The sequence below is a fragment of the Tamandua tetradactyla genome, chromosome 13 (genome assembly GCF_023851605.1).
Source record: "Tamandua tetradactyla isolate mTamTet1 chromosome 13, mTamTet1.pri, whole genome shotgun sequence".
Classification (NCBI taxonomy): domain Eukaryota; kingdom Metazoa; phylum Chordata; class Mammalia; order Pilosa; family Myrmecophagidae; genus Tamandua; species Tamandua tetradactyla.
Window position 1 is genome coordinate 6,717,358 of NC_135339.1, and position 19,985 is coordinate 6,737,342.

General features: G+C 43.3%; 1 protein-coding gene and 1 long non-coding RNA gene across 3 annotated transcripts in view; one reads left to right on the top strand and one right to left on the bottom strand.

The window, feature by feature from the left end:
• VSTM4 (V-set and transmembrane domain containing 4) overlaps positions 1-6,457 on the top strand; it is a 110,524-nt gene extending 104,067 nt beyond the window's left edge. Inside the window, exon 8 of one of the 2 annotated variants that reach the window (XM_077124650.1) lies at positions 6,305-6,457. In XM_077124650.1, the coding sequence (XP_076980765.1) occupies positions 6,305-6,430 (126 nt within the window). In that variant the 3' untranslated portion in view covers positions 6,431-6,457. The remainder of the gene's footprint in view (positions 1-6,304) is intronic. The other variant, XM_077124651.1, reaches the window with a different exon arrangement.
• Positions 6,458-15,619: 9,162 nt separating this feature from the next.
• Positions 15,620-18,389, bottom strand: LOC143652995 (uncharacterized). Its single transcript, XR_013161001.1, has 3 exons — positions 18,165-18,389; positions 17,108-17,371; positions 15,620-15,800 (listed from the first exon to the last, which is right to left on the bottom strand). It is a non-coding gene; the product is annotated as an uncharacterized LOC143652995 (long non-coding RNA).
• Positions 18,390-19,985: the final 1,596 nt, after the last annotated feature.

A 19,985-nucleotide genomic window follows, 5' to 3' on the forward strand; every position in this document is an offset into this window, starting at 1 on the left:
AATAAAAAATATTGGCAACACCAAGTGTTGACAAGGATGTGCAGTAACTGGAACCCTCATATGTTGCTGATGGGAGGCAAACAGTATGCTGGACAAGTGAAAGGGCAGTTTCTTCTAAAGTTAAGTATATGCTTACCATATGACCCAGCAAATCCACTCCCAGGGTTCTTTTCTGGAGGAATGAAAGCTTCACACATAAAGACCTGCACACAAATGTTTATAGCAACTTTATTCATAATCATTCCAAACTGGAAACAACCCACATGGCCTTCAGCAAGTGAATGGATAAGCGAACCATGGTCCATCCATATCATGGAATGCTACTCCAATGTAAAAAGTAACACACTATTATTATATCCAACAACTTGGAAAACTCTATGGGAATTGTGCTCAGTGATAAAAAGGCAACCCCCAAAGATTTCATTCTATGTGATTCCTTTTATATGACATTCTCTAAAGGGCAAAACCATAGTGACAGAAAGCAGATCAGTGGTTGCCAGGGTTTAGGGCTGGAGGGAAGAGATGTGCCCTGGAATGTTAGCGTGAGGGAGGCTGATGGAGCTTCCTTGTATCCTGGTGGTCACAGTAGTTACCCAAATTTACACGTGTTAAAATTCATCCAACTCTCCACCTAAAAAGGTAGCTTCACCACATGCCATTTTTATACTACCTGTTTATTTTTACTAATTATATGATGTGGGTTTTTCAACATTTTTATTGTGAAATATAACTATACCAAAAAAAGCAATCAATTTCCAAGTACATTGTAACAAGTACTTATAGAAAAGATTTCAAACTCTGGCAGGGAATTCAGTTCCACCATTTCAGGCTCTTCTAGCTGCTCTAAGACATTGGAGATGAAAAGAAATAATATAATGATTCAGCAGTCATAGTCATTTGTTAAATCCTATGTCCTCTGTCATAACTCCTCCTTCTCCTTCACCACATGCCATTTCAACATATAAAATTTAAAAGTTTTAAAAATGTTCTCCTCTAGTGTTGCTACAAAATGTTTACCTCTTATAACTATGCACCTGTATCAAGTGTTTATCTCCTCTCCCACAAGGCAGGCTCTTCTCTCCTCTTCTGTCCTCACCTTGCCTAGTTTCCTAGGCACTATTCCCTATCTGTGTAGACTATTTAAGTCACACTTCTAGCTAAATCGTGAAGAACTCAGAAAGTATGCAAGCAAATTCTATTTTGGCCGACTCTCTGAAGAGAAAGTGATGACAACGAAACATGTAGTTATTCGGCACACACGCACGTATTTAGCTAAAACCTTGACATACATCATCTCATTTAAATCCTCACCATCTCCCAACAAGGTAGACTCATCACTCTTATATTCATGATGAAGAAGCTGAGTATCACACAGAACGGATAAATAATCGAGCTGGCATTTGAACTGCACCCCAAGTTCCCTCTATAGCCATGCTCGGGGTGCACCAAGGAAAAATGGCCTCAGGGTCACTTACCTCGTCTCCTCTGTGTGCAGCACTCATTGGATGAGGAGTCAGAAGAATATTCTTCTATCCCAGCCTGTCTGGGGCGCAGCCACGCTTGTCTGTATTTGAACCTCTATCCCTGCTGGCTCATAGAATCCCCTTCCCTGCTGAGAAGTAGACCACCTCTGTCTGATAGGGAATGTGTGAAAATCGTTGTTAAAGATGCATAAAACAAGGATTTGGGGAGATTTAAGCTACTGCGCAGTGAACACAGATAGCAGGCCTTTATTTGAGGAATGGAAAGAGAAACTGAGCAGGAGTCTCAGCAGCCTAGGTGAAAGGGAAAAGAACATAAAACGAGATGGTCCTGGAAAGGAGGAAGCAGCAGAGTTGCTGTTTGCTTATATAGAAAGTTTTAGGACCCTCTCTAAGCGGACCCACTGCGACTTCTCAGCAGGTTGATGCCTGTCCGTTCCTCCCCCTTCCTGCTTCCAGCCAGCCCAGCAGCATCCGATGTGAAGACGGGCTCCCGGAGATCTTATTTGGGCAGTTTCATTCATGTTTTCAGGGCAGTGTGAAGTTGTGTCCTGGGTGTTTGGAAACAGCTAGTTTGAGATTAAGTTTGCACTCTCGGTGCCCATTACCCCACAAGCTTCTGTACTTCCTCCTCCCCTGAGAGTAAGACAGGCTTGAAGAGGTCCCACAGCTGGCAGGTTCAGAACTAACAAAATTGCTTCCTAAGTCATCTTCAGAGAACCATTTGCTCTACGCCCTTTCTTGCATTGCCAGCGATTCCTTAGCTTAAACCCAGTTTGTGCATGAATTGTCAAAGTTATGTGGAATTGCATCATCTGAAATACAGGTGGGGACCTGAAACTAACCCTCCTCCATTGCACTCACCTTTTCTAACCTGTTGCATTCTGCTCCTAGCACCTGTTTTTCCTACCAGTTTTATAGTTCGTCTGATCTTAATTTTCTCTGAACTGCTTCTTAGATGCACCTGAATCTACCACTAAAACATCAGTGCAAAGAAAGAAAGCTTAGTGAAAAAAATTTTGAGGGCAATAAGTTTTCTGTCTTTCAATTGGCCATTAGGAATTTATTTCCAGTTAAACAAGCTTGGGAAATGTAATTAAACACACGGTTGACTGCTATAACCAAGTGTGCACGCCAGGAAAACAATAGGTTCTTTAAAGATCCTAAGGAATGGCATTCTGCCTCTTCTGTTGGAAACTGTATACACTTCACAATTTTGAGCCTCCTGTGTGCTGCTTCATCTCTTCAATCAAATTATTATATTCCAGAAATATGCATAAGGGAAATGATTCTACACATTTTATGGTGGGTTGTTGCTTGCAGCAGTAATTGAAGTACCTCTTCCACTTATGAAAGTACTAATTTTATTTGTTTTTATTGCTTTTCTAGATGCAATTATTTATTTAGTGTGCTTTGGTTTTATGAAATTACGTTTACTATAGGAACATCATAAAAATGCATGAAAACAACACGTCAGCCAAGCCAGCCTGGTGACCTGTGCGGAGAAACCTAGTGTTATTTTTCATATCCAAACATAATGGAATAACTTAAGAATAAACAGATAATCTGCACTAGAAAACAATGCAATTTCAAGGTAATGTGATAAAACACCTGGACAATCTGATTTCAGAAATCTTGGTCCTAAAATTTACATGCGTTGGGGTTTGTGCGCTTATTTGGAGACACATGGCATTTCTAAATGGAATCATAACATGAAATGTAATTAAACCGAAAGGCAAGCTGTAAAACGGGGTTTGTCGGCTGGTAAGATATGGAGGACCAAGAAGCAGTGTAAAGACTTTTGGTGTCAAAAGACAAGCAGAGGGCTCTCATTCCTATCTCCTCCCTTCGCTCTGAAATTTAAAAATGGCTAGACAATTTACGAAGATCGCTGGACAGTCATCCCTAACCTGGCTCTCTGGGGTCCTTTACATACTCTCTGCCTTTTGCTTTCTGTCCTATTTTGGTGTCCCATCTCAAAAGCAGAGGTTTTTTTATTTTTGCTTTTGGCATGCTTTTGACAAAACTTTAGTTGAATGTCGATGGTTTTTTCATCTTCCATTTCTGGGACATAACCAAGGTGTCTTTATTTGCCTGAGCTGCTATCACAAGGACCACGCAATGGGTTGGGTTAAAGAGTGGGAACCTGTTGGCTCATGGTTTAAATGAGTTCAAGAGTTCCCCACTAGGGATCCTGTGAGCCAGAAGGGATAGAGGTTCAAACACAGACAGGTGTTGCTGCATCAAAGGCAGGCTGGGATAGAAGAATATTCTTCTGACTCCTCATCCAATGGCTCATGGTTTTGAGGCCAGAGATCCAAATCAAGAGATTGGCCCAAATGTGCTGTCTCCTGGGGTTGGCTGCATCCTGGTGCTGGCTGCCAGCTGTCTTTGGGATTCCTTGGCTTGCGTCTTTGCCTCCTATCCTATGGTGACGTCCTCTCCTTTCCAGCTTCTGTGACTTCTGGATCTTCTTTCTAAGGCCTCCAAGAACCCAGATTAAGACCCCACCACATCAGTGGAGTCCCAGCTTAACTAAAAATAATGTCATCAAGAGGTCCTACTTACAATGGGTTCATACCCACAAGGATGTGGGTTAAGATAAAGAAAATATTTTTTCTGGGGTATATAATTCAACCTGCTGCATGAGTATAGGCATGAAAAATCCACACAAAACAATAACAACAACCCCCCCCCAAAAAAAACCCACAAAAAACCACCCTAATTCTAAAATCCCAGTTTGAAGAATGGACCACTTACATGAAAGGTATCTTTTTATGACTATAATGACCAACTTTTACTTTTCATGGGTTAAAATTAATTTACGTGCTATTTAAATAACATGTGCTTACCACAAAATTTCAAAGGTACCAAAAAAATGTATATGATAAAGGTTATAAAGATTTCCCTATTTTTCAATTGCCCTTTGATATTTTTAGAGAATATTTTGCTGGCTATGGAATGAAAATGTACTTATCTTTTTTTTTATTGCTTCTGCATTTTGTATCATACTTTAAAATAATTTTCATAGTCTGAGGTTATTTTAAAAATTTCCCCACCTGTTCTTCCAATACTTTTACAGGTTTATTTTCCACATTTAAAATTTGAAGTCATCTGGGTTGCAAAGAGTGATGTAATGTGGCTTTAATCTTTTCCAATATGGCTACCCAAGTTTCCCAATACCATTTATTGAGAAATAGTATTTGGGTCAATTTCTGGACTTTCCTGTCAGTCACATTCATATGTATGTCTGTTCATCTGCCAGTACCATGATATTTTCATTATTACAGTTTATACTTTAAATATTTTTTAATATTTCAAGCATATACTTTAAACATGTTAATAAAATATACATCTCTGACTACCTTGTTAAAAATTTTTAATAAAAATGTTATTAATTTTATTAAATATAATATATATTATATTTAAAAATTAATATTATATTTATAATATTATATTTAATAAAATATATATTAAATATATTATATTTAATATATATTTAATATATATTATAAATTTTATTAAATACCTTTCCAGCATCTGATTTTTTTCTCTTTTGCTTTTTCTCTTTTGCTTTTATCTATTAGTATAATTCTATTGAGAATTATACTAATAGATTTTTCTAATATTGGACCATCTTTCCATTCCTGGAATAAATTCAACTTAAAGATGATTACCCTTTAAAGTGCTCCTTCATTCTCTCTGAGAAATTTCATTTAAAATTTGTATTAATATAGGAATTTCTCCAAAATGAGAACGTTTTCTTCTTTTTTACACTCTGGAGCAATCTAATGACATTGGAATTAGCTATACCTTAAAGAAATTTCTTTTAGAAACTCTTTTATAAAATTACCTGGATCTGGTGCTCATGAGAGAGAAATCTTTTTTCCTTTTTTTCTTTCATTTTAATTAGTACATTAAGATTTTCTGTAGTTAATGTTCATAATTTAAATTTTTCTACAATGTGATCTATTTTATCCTTTATTCCAAATATTTTTGCATGGAATTGAGCAAGTGAACTCTTAAAAAATTTTAAAATCTCCTTCATTTCATTACATCCCCCTTCTTGCTTTTTATTTCATTTGTTTATATGTTTTCCTTTATTTCTTCATTAGTCTTATTGGTTTCCAAGCACCAAGCTTCTGGATATTTTTATTAATTCTACTGTTGCTCTGTTTTCTTATTCATATAGTCTGGTTTAATTTTTACTGGTTTTTATTTCTGGTTTTCTTTTATAATTTTTGTTCTTTTCTCTAACTTCTTGAATTAGAGGTTTAACCCATTTAATTCATATTGTTTATGACTTTTTTTCTGGGTACCACTTGAGCCACATTCTTTAGGTTCTAGTAAGTAACATGTTCTTAAGCATTATCTTCAAGATATTTTGCAATTTTAGTTTCATACAGGTTAGATTATTTTTAAAAAATCCAGGTGATAGTTTTAATTTTCTACTTTGGTTATTAATGTCTAGGGGTTTTGTTTGTGTCTGTCTCTATCTTTATTTTGTTCCTTTGATCAGAGTTACATTATTTTTGCTTGTCTGGACTGAAGTCTTCTTTGTGGCCTAATTAATCTTTTTTTGTCTGTGTGAGTGTTCTGTGACAATTTGAAAATAAATTATAGGGTCTCTGGGCATAATGCTCTCTATAAGACAATGGGATCTCTTTTATTATGTTGTTTATGTCCTCTAATCTCTTTTCTATCTATCTTTGCTTATTTGCATTGACCCGTTTTGCCCTTTGAAGTCCCAAAATGCATGCTTGATGAAGAATGATGGAACATTCTCTGTGTTCAGCAGAATTGTGTTCGGTTTTGTCTTATAGCCGAAGATCGCTGAGGAAAACTTGACTTATGCTGAGCTGGAACTGATTAAGCCCCAGCAGTCTGCCAAAGGCCTGCCCACCGGCACCGTCTACGCCCAGATCCTTTTTGAGGAAAACAAGCTCTAACACCGCATCTCCTGCAGAGGTTCTCCTTAATACTTATTTATGAACCTTGGAAACAAAGTCCTTATTTTTGTATTTTCACTTGTGCCTTCTGTGTGGTGGGGAGCCCCTTTTCACCAGCATTCCAGGTGCCTTAAAAGAGGTAAGAGGTTGTCCTCCACAAAAAAATAAACAAATAATGAAAGTAAGGGCCGTAGCCCTTGAACGAATCTCCCAGGACAGGATTTTTCTGGACCTGAGTCTTGAGCAGTGAAGACTCTGGTTCTGAGAATACCTCAAGGAGATTTTTCTGCTGAGCCAAACCCCTTCTACATTTTCTTCTTTCCCTTTTTTCTTGTAATCTTTTGAAAATCTGAATTTTAATCTTCCTGTAGGTGTGGCATCAAGCTCATAGTATATAGGTAGAGGAAATGCCATTATAGGCCAAAGTGCAAGACGGTAGATAAGTAGTAATTGGTTTTCGGTGACATTGCTAGGTTTCCAGAAGCAAAGTGAAATGGTTAGTGCAAGCAGTCATTTAGATAACATCTCTTGTTTTAAATAGATGCACTGGCCCTGGCGATTTAAGGGCAGGGAGGCAGATTGTGGGGGATGTCTGGGATCTAAGATGGCGGTGAAGTGTCTCTGACTACCATTGTACCTATTTCCCCATCCATCATTATCCCAGGCCACAGGACAAATACAGCATCCTTCTGCAAGGCCTTCCATCCCTACGACGGAGTGGACTTATAGTAGTAGTAATACTTAACAGTCTACGAGAAGTTTTTACTCACCTTTTTCCAAAGGAGCATAGGCATTGAGCCCATCCACCGACACACTTGAGCAAGTGGGTCTCTTCAAATTGTGATGAGGTTAGGCAGCTCTGATGGATTTCCAACTGCTTACAGAGCAAAGGCTTTTGCCTAGTTCCCTTGGGGTAGGAGACTAGAAAGTTACAAGTCAAACTGGAAAAAAATATATCCTGAAAACCCTACTGCACCAACATGTCTTACCCACCTCAGCTTGGGATGTGAATTCTAATGAGTGTTTGGGGGAGGGAGAGGCAGGAGTTCATGAAGTCTAAATACACATGGAAGTTGCTCTGTGGACTTGTAAGACACACAGGAATCTTGGATTCACTGAAGGCAGATCCATCCTGGACAAACATCCTATAAACTGTGTTCTTAAAGCTATTTCTTGATGTGGAGGTTATTTACTGCACACTATGGAAACTGTTTGGCTATGTAACGGACCGTGTATATATGGTAAATGATATTTTTGAAACACAGCCTTGGGCTTTAATTGCATCCTGCTGGAGAGCTGTGTGATCTCAGTTGAGTTTTTCCTACCTTAATAACTTCAGATTCCATGTTTATACAGAAGAAAGGTGACATAAGCGCTCATAGAATTCATGAGGGTTAAATGGGATAATGTACATCTCAGCATTCTGGATTGTATATATTGCTACACAAATGCACTGTGTTGACGTTCATGCTAAGCCAGCTGTATTTTCAACATGAAAATGTCCTTGCTATTTGTCTTTCAGTGCAATAGTTTGAAAAGTAGATCTGTGTCTACAAACTCCCGAAGTCCCGTGATGGTTTATGAGTGTCTCCTGTGGTTTATTGGAGAGGGTCCAGATTGGGAGCAGGTAGTGATTTTCCAGAAGTAAAAATGGTCTGCCTTAATAAAAAGCATATACGCATCCTCTGGCCTACGGTTGTGCCTCATTCCTTCCTTCACTGCCAGAAGAAAGACTGAAAGAACTCACTGAAAGCCCCCAGAACATCTCTTTGGGAGGACAGGATTTATGGCTGTTACACCATTCATATCATAATTATCATAGTATCTTAAAAAAAATTCATCATGGCAAATTTCTAATGTTTGTATACTATTTCATGGGAGAAGTGTGATTTTCCTAACTTACATGGAAGAGCCCTATGGGCTGGTGGGTTCCCGGGTACAAGGTGGGAATGGGGAGTAGGGCATGTGACGAGGAGATGGTGGGGAGAGGGGAACACGGTAGGAAGCAATGTCTTAGTCTGCAAGCCCCTGAAGATCTAAATGGTACTTCAGTTACTTCCCCTAAGCCATACCCTTAAATCCAGTGGAAACCTAAGGTCATCACATATGGAAGTCAGTACACCTATCTGAGAAGAGCAAATGCTTCCACTACTGTCAGAGTCTAATGATAGCATTGTTAGAGATTCAAGTCAGCCTCTTCCTCCCAAACTCTGGCTATGACCACGGAAATCCACACCAAGGTGTGTGAATAGGGGTCCAGCTGACATAGGATGCAAAGAGACGACATGACCATCATCTCCTGCTGAACATGCTTCCAAAGGGACTTAAGCAAACTACTGGCAACATCTGAGCAGAGCCTGATCCCCTGCTGTCTCCAGAAGCAAACCACCCCAGCTCTGTTCAGAGCTGGAAGCAGTGTATGATTTGTACCTGGTGCTTCTGTGGGGTGATGTTATAGACGTAATAAGCTTGAGAATGGGTCTACTCATTCATTCTCCATGTAAGACACCACTGACCAAGTAGTGACATTTCTAAAGATAAGGAGGAACATGCATCAAGTGAGTTTTTGAATGACAGGTGACATGCAAATAGAAATTAGGAAAATGGTTCCATTTGTTTTTACTATAAGGCATTCATGGGAGCAAATATATATGAGTAATTTTCCAAAAGGACGATTGCTTATATATTGAAATAAGGTTAAAACAAATAGGAATCTATTGCTGAAAATGCAGTGATTTCCTGCAGGCATAGTTCAGTGATTTCAGATTTGGTGGTGAATTTTGGCCAGGCCATTGCAGGCTGTGGACTCATTGCAGGAAGCGAGGAGTATAAAGTGGTCTCCCACCTGAATGAAACTAATCTGCCAAGTCAAAGCCCCAGGTCCTACACTCAAGCAGCTGTGGTTAGAGGAGAGTGCTGGGAAATCTTTGGGATTACTGCCGCATGAAGGAAAGAGTTATGCCTCTGTTAGCTCATATGGCAAATAAGAAAGAGCCAGGCCTGCCACTACTGATACTTGTTGGATTGAGAATGACATGGGGACTCCGTGTTTTTTAGTGTAGAGTCATCTGGGTTGGCCCGCCCATTCAAAAGCCAAAAGAGACACACACAGTAAAAGCATTCAAGTGGTTCCGTCTTTTAGGCACTACTCACATCTCTGCTCGTTGCCCAGCCCTTGCCTCTAGTATGGCTGACTGTAGACTAAACTGGGCTAACTATGAGCTCCATTGCACATTGAGTCTTGTGCCTGTAGCAGACGTATTCAAGCCTGGATTTGTATTCTTGTGGGTGTGAAAGCACTTGAAAAGAGGATCTTTGAAGATGCTATTGTTGGTTAAGGTGGGGACTCATGTTTGGCTGGCATCTTTGAAGGTCCTATCATTTAGATGAGGCCCATTGAATCAGGATGAGCTTTAAGTTGTATGATTGGAGTCCTCAAAAGGCAGAAGAAAGTCAAAGGCAGTTATAAGAAGCCATAAGTCAATGGAAATGAGAGGACACAAGGAGAAAGAGAGATCACTATGTGACAGAGGCAGAGAAGCCAGCTAAGGAGCCCCAAGGGTGGCGGCCAGTATGCCTTAGAATGCTACAGACTCAGGGGTAGAGCATGGACTCCTAGCTCCAAAACTATAAGACAATAAATTCTCATTGTTTAGCTCAGCCAATGTGTGATATTGGTCGCATAATTTCAGGCAAATGAAGACAAACCCCATACCCCAGGTCACAAAAATGGTCCAAAGCATGTATCTTGGGCAGCTAAGCTGTAATGCTCTATATCAGCTCTGCCTACAGCCACATCTCCTGCAAGTAGAAAATACGCCAAGAATGAAGGAGACAGTGAAAGAGGGGCAGGGAGAATGTCCTAGAAGCACAGAATATGAGCTCCTGGCCCTCAAAATCCACCTGACACTTCTCATCCCTTCAGATCTTCCTTTGATTCAGTCAACTGCCCCATTATCCCATTAGTCAGTTCACAACAGAAAAAATTCTGACCAATATGCTATCAACTTACCTCCTAGCACAGGAAGGAAAAGGGTTGTACTGCATACTGTTATCCTAGGACCCCACTGCTATCATTGTCAATGATTACACTTGAAACCATAAGCTCCTGCAGTACTCTGGGGCTTAGGGCACCTACTCAAGGCTCTGAAGAAGCCTTTCTCAATGACGGGAAACTGTCAAATCTACGAACGCTCTCTGCAAGTCAGGGAACTCTTCAGGTTTGGGGTAAAGACACAGTAGGCTGAAGCAGTAATGAGAGATGTTAGTGGCAGTGAGCAGAGGGGCACAGGGTAGGGACTCCATGAGCCCTGTCACCGTCACAGTGTGCATGTCAGAGGGAGCTTTTTTTGCTTGAGCTCTGAGGTTTAAGCCAGCTTCTACATACAGCTGATATCTTGCTATGCTCCCTCCGTAGGAAACTGGGGTCAGAGAGTGACTCTGCTCTGCTCCATTTGAAGAAATTCATGGTTCGGGAGAAGGGTCTGTGTCCGGGCATGGATGTACTGAGCAGGAGTTATAGTGGAATAACTAGATGGTTAAGGCACTTATCATAAACTTTAAGATTTGTGTGCACAATTATCCTGGGATCTTGGTAAAGTGTAGATCCTGGTTCTGCAAGTCTGAATGGGGACTGAGATTTCTGCACTTCTTGCTAGCTCCCAGAGAATACCCAGGTGGCTAGCACTCGGACCACACTTTGAGTAGCGAGGATGGAACTGTAGGAGATACAGATCAGGAGCTCATCAGGGAGATAGGGTTTGGTCACAGATAAAGCTCTGAACATGGGCAACATCCCCCGGGAGAGGCTGCCCCAAGAGGAGAGGTCGGTGCAGGCTTGAGCTATGGGGCACTTATGCTGGTGGTGCAGAAGTGTACGCGGAACTTTGCAGGAGCTCAGGAAGGAGCCATCGGAGAAATAGAGAGCCAGAAGAGAACTGCATCTGGGAGCTTCCTGGGAGAGGATGGGTTCAGCAGCAGTGTGAGCTCTCCAGATGTCACGCAGGAAGAGCATGTGCCTTTGCTCACTCTAAATTAACTGTGCAGTTCACATTTTTTAAAAAATGGCTTATTTTGCTGGGGAAAAAGAAATCCCTAAGTGCCCAAGGCAAAAGGACTTTGGTGCTGAGCTGTGTCTGATCTGCCCTGTATATGTTTTCCAAAGCTATCAGTGTATTTTCATAGGGCAGCGATTTGGAGGAGGCTCTTGGTTAGTAAAGAGGGTGGGAAGTGGGGACTGATGTGGTCATTTTCTGCTCCTTCTGTTGTCACTGATAAAAGTGACTTGGTGCCTGCTTCCTACCAAACACAGCTCAGTTACCTCCACACTAATGTAGTGTCTGATTGTTCAGTGTTAATCCTGTATCCTATAGTTTTAAATAGAATTAGAGATGTTTACAGCTTCGATTATATGCACTTTGTTCTTTCACATTAAACTTTATTACAGGTGTCTTCCATCTGCAAACAAGAGAAAAGCTCATTAGTAGCAGGTCTGTTGGGGGACAAGGGGCTGTGACTGCTGCTGAAGGGACTAGTATTTTACCTTATGGCTGCTTTCTAGCTGGTGGGGGCTATTAAGTGTGATTGCTTCCTATTTATGAGTATGATTAGAACCGCAGACTCCAGGGTCTATGGATTGACCTTAGGGAATCCATGAACACCGGGGAATTTTATACAAAACCTGTTGTGTTTGAGGGTCTGCTGCTCTCTTCAATTTTCTGAGGGCATCCATGATCCACAAAATTTTGGACCTTTAGAGACACTACCCCAGGGTACTAACTGCAAGGGCCCATACAAGAGCATTGTAATGAGGCTTGTTACTTGACAGATGGAGATACCAAGAAGACAGAGGGGCCTGCTAGCTGGTGGCAGAGCCAGGTTGGAACCCAGGCTCTTGTCTCCCAGCCCGGCAACCTTCCCAACTCCCCCCATGCATCCCAACCCACCAACTCTGACCCCCAGGAATCACATCTGTCCCACTCTTACCTACTGGCTGGGTGAATTATGGCCTCTACTGGAGCTTGTCTTTGGCTCAGGTAAGGATTTGGGCTTCCCAGTGTTCCCTCTTGTTCCCTTTCCTTTCTCAGCCTCCTGCAGTTCCCCTGTTTTCATGGTACCCCAGTTCTAAATGCCCTGACTGTACTCTCTCCACCATCTCATGGCCAATTTAGAATTCTTCAAAGTTTCTTGTTCCTGATCCTACTCCTCATCTTCCACTTCTGAATTATATTTCCTGGGTCTTCAGGAGTCTCCTTTACTAGTTACCCCCTCTTTTTTTTCCTATGTTCAACTTCTCCTTCAGACTCTAAAGTGATTTGTATTTCTCTCTCTGACAGACCATCTTTCAAGCCACATTCCCTTCTTGCTACACTTCTCTACAAAGTTGGGAGTCTACACTTCTGCTGCATGCCACTCATTTCTTATCTGTCTGCTGGCTGCATTTGTTTCCCCATCCTCTGAACACAGCTCTGCCCAAGGCTCTTGGAAACTTCTGGTTTCCCGGAACAGGGACCATTGCTGATTAGTACGTTTCCATTGCTGAGAAAATGACATTATTCTCTGCACCATTTGACACAGTTGACCATTCTTTCTTGGAAACTGATCCCCTGACTTTTATGACACCCTTTGCCAAATTCTGCTTCATGGTCTGCTGCACGATCTCCTTTCTTGGTATTCATTCTTTCACTCAGTCCTCCAATGATGGTGTTCTAAAAGCTCCATCCTTCTCTCTTTCTCTTTGTACCCACACCTGTTTTTCTGACCACCATCTACCTGCCTCCCAGGGACTCCACTTCTATAGATCCAATGTAGACCCTTCTCCTGAGCTCCACAGCTACACCTGACCAGTCCCCCAGAGCATCCCATATGCCTCTAAAACACAAACGACCAATTGTGGATATGTCAGGAATACCCCTCAATACCTAAGTCATCCTGGTTAAGGACACCACCCTTCATCCATAACTAAAGCTGGAAACCTGGACTGGAAAATCAAGATTTAGGTCATTATCAGAAGAAGCAGAGTGACGGCTGAATTTATTGGAAAATAAAGACTCCAGGTTGGGCGCATTTTCTCTATTATCTCATGAAGATGAAGTTACTTCTGTCATATTTTGAGGATGAAGAAGTAGAGGTTCGGAGAATGCAGCCCGCTTGCCCACAATGGCAGAATCTGGAAACCTATTGCTATATCTCCAGAACATTGCCAGGACCTCCCTCCCCCTTCATTCATGCCACTCCTGCTTTCCATCAGTCCTGTCCATCTCTATTATGGACCAGTGGGCTAACCCCTGCTCCTGCCATCTAATCCATCCTCCCAAATCCTGCAGACTGGACGAGCTTCTCCCCCTGCCTAAAAGCCTCCTCCCAACTGCCCACAGAGAAAAATTATTCGCCCAAACATCCCTAAATTCTGGAATTTTTCCTGCTCTCATGCCCAGTGAAGAGACCTTGGTGGCCTGATTACTTTTAGGTTGTATGTGTTCTCTTTATTTTGACAGATTGCAAATTTTGCACATAATCATTTGGCTTGTTCCAGATAGCTGAGTAAAAATGGACACCATTGCTAATTTACAAACTCTTCCTGTCCATCATCAGAGAAGCCTGAGGAGGTGCAGGTGAGCTTGACGCGATAGCTGGGGATAAGTACATTGGCAGCCTATGATGGGCGGCTGGAAGGTGTGTCAGTGAAGGATTAAGGCCAGGCTTTGGGACTGCTTGAGTTAACAGACATGGGCATGGCGGTGCCACACTGTTTCTTTGCCTCTCCTCCTAGACCGTGACCTTACTTCTTTCGTTGGCCAACTCTGAACACCAACCACACTACTTGGTATTGACAGCACCATCTAGTGGCCATTACTGGGACCTTGAAGACCTCATTGGTTTCTACCAGTTCTGTATGTGGTCTTAATCTACTCCATTCCTTCAGAGCTCAGTTATTTCTGTCTCAAGTGGCTCCCTTAACTTTCTACAAGTTCTCATCCTAATCCAACCTTGGTCCAAATTGCTCTCTTTCTCTTCTTATGACATTCTCTCCCTTCCTCCCTCTCCCCTGTTCCTTCATTTCATTTACAAGTAAAATGATATGCTATGTGCTATAAGCCAATGAAGTGTGGCTACGCCATTCTGTCTGCTTCAGGAAACAGAGCCAGGATTAGAGACCCCAAATGGAATTAAATGTCTGGGAGTTATTTCTCTTCACATGCAATTTGTTTTCTTTTCCTTAAGTCATGGTTTTTCTCTGTGGAAACTCAGTAACATAAGCATTGGATTTAGAGTCAGAAGCTATGGGTCCAAATCCTGAGTTTGCCTTTTAATTGCTGGGCATCTCGGAGAGGCCCTTTGGATGATCTGGCCAACAATTGCCCTGTTTGAGAAATACCCAAGGCTATCCGGATTTAGAGAGTTATCACCGAGAGGCTTTCCTGTGCAGAATGACTCTTCTGCCAGGGGAAGGGGTGGACTGGGTTCATCTGCGTGAACCCTAGACAAGAGACTCAGGAGACAGCAGGTGTGAGGATGGCTGTAGGAGTGGGCAGGGCATGTGCAGGGCTAAGAGGGGGCTCCCCCGCAGGAAGAGTCACCCACAGGCCCAGGTGCTCATCATGATAAGCCAAGCACCAAGGGATGACTTGCCCATCAGCTTGTTCTCAGATAATACTGGGGGTAAAATGTCTGCTAATATTTATCCCACCTGTGTGGATTCAGGGAGAGTACCTTGCCTGGGACAAGGGAAGCACTTTGGGAAGGTAAGTTCCTTTCCTGGTTCCCCAGGAGCTTTGCTGACCCCTAACAATCAGTCTCAAGTTTCTGTTATATGCTTCCCTAGCACTGCCTTTCTCCTTCAGCCTGTTCTCCCTGAGTGAATAAGGGAGTTAAACGACAGCCTTCTGCTCTCCTGGACACAGTGAGACTCCATTGAGGTCCAAGCCTTATCTGCTTTGTCTATTAGGATATGCTGGGAGCCATGGTAGAACCTAATACATATTTGTTTCTCAGTACTCACAAATGCAATGAAAGTGGCTGTCTGTGAAGGAGCTTTGAAAACTAAAACACACCCACAACACACATGTAAGGATTTTCTTCCTATAGGGATTTTTTTTCTCCCTAAGGGCATCCAAATCCTCCGCCCCAAACCACATTGATCAGAGCTTCCACAACTCAGCAGAAAGGCATTGCTATATTTATCCTGTTGGCAGCCCCTCTGCCAGTTTCCATCAAAGACCAGCCTGAAATAACACTCTGGTCCTGGGGTGGGGGGAGGTCACACAGCTGCAGCCACTGGCAGCACTCTCCGCCTGTGGTCAGCGCTGGAGTGGTCTTGATGGGTGTCCTGGGGTGTCCACCCCTCAGGGCCTGCAGAGGCCTCCGCCTCCTGCATGAGAATGAGAAGGAGTTGGTGTGGGTTTCAGAGATGCACTATGAGTACTTGAGTGCTGGACCTGAGGCCAGCTCAGGACGGCACTGACTCAGAGCTCCCTGCAGTGTCCACAGCCGCCTCACTGAGAAGACGACAGCTGAGTTCTTGGGTCTGGGGTTAAAGCACTTGGCCTTCTAAGAAGATACCTGGCCACAGTAACTAGACAATTTCAGACCAATGTATACAGGTGTGAGTGGGGAAAAAAGACAATATTTTGTGTCCCCAGATAAAATAAATTATTAACAGTAGCCTAATACGTAAATTTCTTACAGTTTATGAAACATGTTCAAGTTGTCTTGTATTTTTCTCCAAATTTGACATGTATTTTTTTAATGAGGAAAGGCCAGTGGATGGTCTAATTTCGAATCACTCAAGCCCTTCTTAGCTATTAAAAAAAAAAGTGGGATGGAGGGTGTGATGGTGGCTCAGTGGCAGAATTCTCGCCGGCCATGCTGAAGACCCAGGTTTGAGTTCCAATGCCTCCCCATTCAAACAAAAAGAAAAAAAACTGGGGGCATCCCCCACAGCTTCCTTACACCCCCAGGCCAGGCCTATCTCACTTGCATCCCTGATCCCTGTCAAGGTGACTTTTATACTCCAGTGATACTACTTCACCATCTGCCTATCCTGCTCTAGATTGATAATGTTCACCCAGGCCCAGAATTTACCTCTGAATACCTTAGTGTAACTCAACTTTGCATGAACCGACATCTTGCAGCAAAAGGAAATGGAACATACCAACAAGGATGAGTCCATGTAAGGCAAACATATAACGGATGACTTTGCACCCATCATCTGAGCTCTCCAATAATGCTGCTGTGAATGGTCTGCAGTCATCCCCCCACCAGGGGCTTTCTAAGAGGCTCTCTGTCATTCCCCAGCACAGGGACCCTCACCAAGTGTTTGATAAATACGCACTGGCTGATCATCATTACCCTTTATCCCCTCCCTAGGCTAGGGTGTCCCAGCTTGTTCGCTCAGATGAAGATGCTCTTGGAGGTCAAGTTTCTCTTTGAGGGACATTTAATCATTGTTATTTATTTTATATTAAATTTATGATAACCAAGGATAAATTTAGTACCTAATTAGATTCTAAGTCAGGTATCTATTTTGTAATTTAAAACATTCTATTTCTTTAACTCAGTAATTTGGGGAGGGGTGAGGTGGTTTGAGTCGGGTTTGGTAACACACCACAATGATTAGTTTTTATAGTGAGACATTCTGGTCATATTTGCAGACATAGTTCATGATCTATACTTCACCTTGCAGGAATGCCACGTGACTGATGAGGGTGAAGAGGTTTGGGGGTCCCGTCCAGGGTAGGCCGGCACCCCCATCAGGTCTCAGTGTGGTGGGCATCGGCTCCCCTGTAAATCAGCACTTAAGCACAACCCAGCCTCCATCCCAGGAACTGATGGTCTAAGCACAACCATCCTGACTAGCTCAGCTTCGGCTGCTCCTGTTTCTGTCTTTTGAAAGGAGTCCTAAATGCATGAGGACTCAACAGGTTGGGAAAGGTTAAGGACCTGGTAGAAGGGAAAAAAAATTCTGTGAGCTGTGGGGAGGCAGAGTTAAGGAATTGTAGGCACTGGTGTGACATAAAGAATTCTGGAGGTTTAAAGTACTAAACATAACCGCCTTCTTACTCTTTCCAACATCTTAATGTCTTTAAGTTCCAGGTTTCTCATATCTGAATTGGAGAGGCTTCCTCTGGGGATGGTGACAAGGCCAACATCAAGCTGTGTAGTAAAGGGTTAACTCACTGCCTAGAACATCCTAAGTGCTCAGTCCATGGCGGTCCAGCCCACCGGCCACACACTTGCTTCTTGGCTGCAGATGGCTGACCTCAGGCCTGAATTTCATCATCAGCAATATTCTGGCAATACTTGAAGACAGTGTGAGGATGAAGTTAGAATGTGTACAAGGTGTCTGCTTTTACATATGTGAGTTACCAGTTGACCAGATGACTCTCCTGAGGCTGGCTGGGACTCTGGGTGGTGAAGGCTCGGCTGTGTTTTCCTCGGAGCTGATGTGTCTTAATGGCTGAGCCTGTGCCGGGGTGGGGGCTGTGGGTGGGAGTCTCCCCAGCAGGTCTCTGCTGAAGCAATACTAATTGTGCCAGAGAGAACGGCTCACTAGAGTGGAAAATAGTCCTCATATATCTAGCTGAGGACGATAATGACCTTTTAAATAACAGAAGCAATTTTACTTCAATACCTCAATTACTCTGAACTCTCAAATGTCAAAGTGCTTGGCACTTTCCAAACAGCTTAATATAGACATTTATAGCACTTAGACACAGCTAGTTTCTTATCTAACCTAATTAGGTGTTGTACAGGAAATGGTGAAGCTCACAATCTGCGTTGTTTTTTACAGCAATCCCTGCACACGACCCTGGGTTCTGGCAGCTGGAATTTGGAGTGGAGGCTGCTGCTGTTCTGGGAAAGAATCATGAGCTGTTCCCTGCCGGGGGCCTGACCTCAAGCCAAACAGGAAGAGGAGGTTTGAAGTTGGCCTCTTGGTTCATCTCAATAGCACTGTGTCCTCAGGCACGTGTCAGCTCCCCACTGTGTGAGGCAAAGGGCCCCTGGAATGCAGAGTGCAAGTGGGAGGGCACCTGTACCTTGTAAGGCAAAGCTAACTTACCTTCCCAGGATGTGAGATGCTGGGAGGCCAGTACATCTTGGCTTAGCCAGACAGGCACCTCCTCTTACCTTTGCTAGAGGCTGCCCTTCCCTCTCCGTGTTCGCAGACCAGAGGCCCCTGGGGTCACCCTGTGTGATGTACTCTTTGGGATCTACCTCCACCTCCATTGCCACTCCAACCTCGTCTCTCCTCCTTGTTACTCTGTTCAGTTGTTCCCTAGCCATTTCTCTGTACGGACATACTCCTGCTTCAGGGACCTGGGCTTGTCCCCATGCCTGTCACATTCTCACCCATAGTTTTGACATGACACTCCCTCACTTATACGCAGCCTTCAAATGTCACCATATTGGTGAGACCTCCTCCCACCGTCCTATCACAAATTTCACCTCCCCAATACTTTCTTGTCCCTTCCTCCTTGTTTTCTATATTTTTTCTCATTAGAGAAAACTTACTGTTGTCTCCAAAGTAGGATGCGGGCGCCCCATGAGCTGGGAGTTCTGACTGTTATTCACTGAACATCTCCAGTGTTTGGTCCAGTGCTGGCACATAGTAATGCCTCGTGTGTATTTTTCAATGTAAGGTGGGTGGTCGTATGGACGGAAGGCTGCAAAAACAGGTCCAGCTCCAGGCTGGAGTGTCTGTGGAGAGGATGGGCAGGTCCACAACTCTGGGCCGATTCCATTTGATGGCTGGGCAGAGACCATGCTCTGGAACACTGTGACAAGTGCCAGGCTGATGGCATCTCTTGCATTGCATTCTGTGTAGTTTACCACTCTTAAAAACTGTGGCGTGGGTATGATTATTGATATTTCACAGAGTTGGAAACTGAGGCTCAGAGATATTATGCAAAATCTCACGCTTTCTTTGGCTGATGAAGGGCAGGTCAGGAGCAGAAGCCCCAGACCCCTCTTCTAAAGCCACATCTTAAACAAGGCTCAGTGTTCTTGGCCATCAGTTTCTGGGAACCTTCCTTTCTGTTTTTCCTCCCTTCCCTCCCTCCCTCCCTGCCTGCCTCCTCTTTCCCTCCCTCCTTCCCTTCCTTCTATACACTTCTGGGAACGCCTCATGGGGCCAGCTCCTGCCAGGCAGTTCAGACAGAGATCAAGAAGCAGGCTGCTGTCTCTGACCTTGAAAACCTCACAGATGCTCAGGGAGTTGGCAGGAAATGGGCGATTTCATTCCAGTGTGTTAGTCTGGGACAGAGGCAGCATGGGGTGATGGAGAGCCAAGGAAGAATCCAGCAGGGGTTGGCTGGTGCTTTGGGGCAGGCCCTCCCCTCCCTGGAACCCTCTTCTCCTGCAACCCAGATGGGATAAAAGGCTCTCCTTGGGGTCTTTCAGGAAGAGGAGGAGCAAAGACTTATACCCCTCACTGCCCCCCCGCCACAGGCTGCCACTTCCCCCTGCCCCAGGGGCACACCTGAGTGAGCCTGGTCCTGAAATAGCTATTTTCAGTCTATTTCATAGCAGTGCATCAGCTCTTCAGAGATGGAGA